The following is a 3,247-nucleotide window of genomic DNA, read 5'->3' as shown; positions in this document are numbered from 1 at the left end:
GGCTGTTAATCATGATTTTAAATAAGTTATAAACGACGCAAATACAGAGTTTTATGACAAGCATACATTTATTTGATTTACTATCTAAATATCATATTAATCTCCGATGTAAACACATTAGGTCACTCGGTTTATACGTGCTCATAATTCCGTTGTTTTGTTTTCCATCTCTGCACACTCACCCTGTTAACACCAGTTTCTTGTTATCTGGCAACATCATTTATAGAGCGGCTTGTTTTTAAAACAAACAACAACAACAAAAAAGAGAGTTTGTTTCAGAGATCATGAACAGATCCTGGAAAAATACAAAATAAGTCTTTGAAGTACAAAAATAAACCTATCCATAAAAATATTGTGTTCTTAGTATTTCCAGCACTTTGTATTACAGGTAAGACTAATAATTAAAAGGAAATTCTTATAAGTTAATTTGTTTATTACACAGGCATTTCGCTAATCCACGTATGACAGCAATTCGTTAAAGGACATCTGCTGTGTGTTTCAAGGAAAAACGCGACAAACAATTGTATACCTGTTTCCACTTAGGTAGAAAATTGCAACATTGTCCCTAGAGTCCTTTGGAATAATCGCAGCAGTGGTTTAGTATTGTAGTCGCAGTCGAAGGATAAATGTGCCGCCAGTGTGTCTGTCTCTAAACAGGAATATCAGGATCTTAAAAATATCAACAAAATGGATGATAAACAAATATGCCGATTGTGTGTTAATGAATGCAGTAACTTCAGGCCGCTCTTCGATGATTTGGAAGTCTATGAAATTACTGTGCGATATTTTGATCCAATGGTAGGTGATTTCAAATGGAGTTTTGGTGCTGTGGTTATTCATTAATTTACTTTCTTTCGATTACAGTTTTTGAAACAGAATGATATGCGTGTTTTATGCTATGATTGTTGGTGTCACATTGCCGATTTCCACAATTTCCAACAAACTGTTACCGTGGCACAGGATAAACTCTCGGAAAAAAGTAAAAAATCCAAAGTCAACGATCGAAAAGAAAAACAAAAGGATATATTTCCTCAAAGATTGCACATTAAAGATGAACCACGAGACGATGAGATCATAACCGATAGTCCAGATAGTGCTTTTGATGATATGTTAATGCCGGAATTAATTTTCGGCGATAATGATGCACCCTCAGAGCTAATGTCAATAAATAAAACGGAACGGATGGACTATAGCGACCAACATTTTAACCATAACCAAAATGCAAAAGCATATCATGCTCAAAATGTTAACAAGCCTCAAAATAAATCGAAACCAATGGACATGCACCGTAGCAACTATACCGAGAAACAATTTAACAAGCAGCAACTGGCGAACCATGCTCAAAATGTTAAGAAATCTTCTAATAATACACAAAATACAAAATCTTGCCCCGGCCCTCGACCTATTAAATGTCGTCTATGCACCAAGATAAGTGATAACATTGCCTCATATCGCAATCATTTTTGCCAAAAACACAGAGGAAAGGAATTTTATATTTACTGTTGTGGCCGCAAATACAATGCCCCCCAGCATTACGAAAATCATATTAATCAAAATCGCAATGTCGCGTACCAGTGTAAGGCCTGTCATAAATGTTTCGAACAAGAAATTACTTTGGTACGTCATACCCGCCAGTGTGTTCGGTATAAACAGGGTCTGGTGCAGAAAATCGCATCTAAACAGTTTAAATGTCAGCAGTGTAAAGAAATGTTCTCGAGTGAGGTAATTTTGCGGCAACATGTTTCTAAATTTCATTCGGATCGCAGACATCACTGTACCTACTGTGAAAAGAGCTATACGAAAAGTGACAGTTTGCGTGAACATATGGCCAAACACACCGGCAACTATCTCTACAAGTGTGATGAATGTGTCCAGGACTTTACATATCGTTCTCAGTGGCGTAAACATATGCTAAAATTCCATCCACAAAATGCCAAGTGATCTGGGTGGTCAACAATTTGGGTAAAAAACCCCCAAACTATTTTTGTAAATTAGTATCTAATTTAGTAGTTATTGTTGTTTTCGATTTTTTTAACACACTATTGAATTAAAAATGAACTGAAGACAACATTTACCGCAAACATATAAATCCGGAAATAAATTCATTCATTTCATTGATTAGAAATAAATGTAAATTTGAATTACACAATAATTAGTAAAATTGTATTTTTATCACATTAGAAAATTGGATCTTTAGGAGTAAGGAAGGTTCATACTAAATTTAAATAAAAAAAGCTCATTCCCTTATGAAGAATATATAATACAACGATTGATAGATTTTTAATTTTACTAAATACAACAAATATTATACTACTTTAGCTAACGTACTAGGTAAAATACTATTTAAAACAGATAGTTATCGAAATAACATTTTTGAAAATACTGTGGATACGAAGCTACTAAACTACAATTTAGTTGAGTAATGGAAAAATAAGTAGTGAGGAAAGGACCATAGCCGTACGGAACCCAACAATTGAGTTATTGCGCGTTGATTCATATATGTATGCTATATCGAATATCAGATTGACCCTGGATTACATATTACGATTAGGTGCATCGACCAGATCAAATTATGGAAACATCGAAACGTGATTTTGAATTAATGGGTGATTATATATGAATTTGTTTACAAATGTCTCGTTCGTAACTTTTTTAAATGAGCTACAAATAGCTTTTTAGGAGAATATCCCTTATAGAGAACTAAAGGAACTGATGAGGATCAATGGCGAGATCCGAAGAAGACAGTCTTCCTTGTCTTACCCCTTATTGGACAATGCCATACTTTTCCCACTAATAGTTCTTTTTATATATAAAAAAAAACTGGATTACGCTGTTTTGCAATTTACATTTTAATATACATTTCCCCTATGTGCACTGTGCAAAAATTTCGTCTCAATTCGTCTCAACATTGGGTATTTGGTGCACAGTTCTAACAAACCGGACAAAAATATATATGTGTGCTATATGTAAATCTGAGAAAGAACTTAACCCCGAACTTAAGTAATTCATAATAATTTCCCACTTGTATTCCCACAGCCTTATAGGTGGTAATATTTCGATTATTAGACGATTTGCAGACGAAAATGTCCATGAAACTCTAACGTTTTAAACATTTGGCTGTGCCTTATTTTTTCTAAACGTCGTGAAATTTTATGAAATCTGATCACAAAATCCATCATTATTCACAGATGTGGTAAAATATGTACTTATCTATTGACAAATCCGACTGTTATTTTATAACCACTAG

The 3,247-nt window shown here is 34.0% G+C and overlaps 1 protein-coding gene and 1 long non-coding RNA gene across 2 annotated transcripts; both read left to right on the top strand.

Moving 5' to 3' along the window:
- The first annotated feature begins 699 nt into the window (after positions 1-699).
- Positions 700-969, top strand: LOC133335479 (uncharacterized). The gene is made up of 2 exons (XR_009754527.1): positions 700-798; positions 865-969. It is a non-coding gene; the product is annotated as an uncharacterized LOC133335479 (long non-coding RNA).
- A 138-nt stretch (positions 970-1,107) lies between these two features.
- On the top strand, positions 1,108-1,941 carry LOC133335478 (zinc finger protein 501-like). Its single transcript, XM_061543751.1, has one exon. It carries the CDS (start codon positions 1,108-1,110, stop codon positions 1,939-1,941), a length of 834 nt encoding a protein of 277 aa, XP_061399735.1.
- Positions 1,942-3,247: the final 1,306 nt, after the last annotated feature.

The sequence above is a fragment of the Musca vetustissima genome, unplaced genomic scaffold, assembly GCF_032173495.1.
Source record: "Musca vetustissima isolate MV318-11 ecotype Yass unplaced genomic scaffold, APGP_CSIRO_Mvet_v1 utg81650, whole genome shotgun sequence".
NCBI lineage: Eukaryota > Metazoa > Arthropoda > Insecta > Diptera > Muscidae > Musca > Musca vetustissima.
Note: the sequence above shows the minus strand (reverse complement) of the source record. Positions and strands in the feature narration are given on the sequence as shown.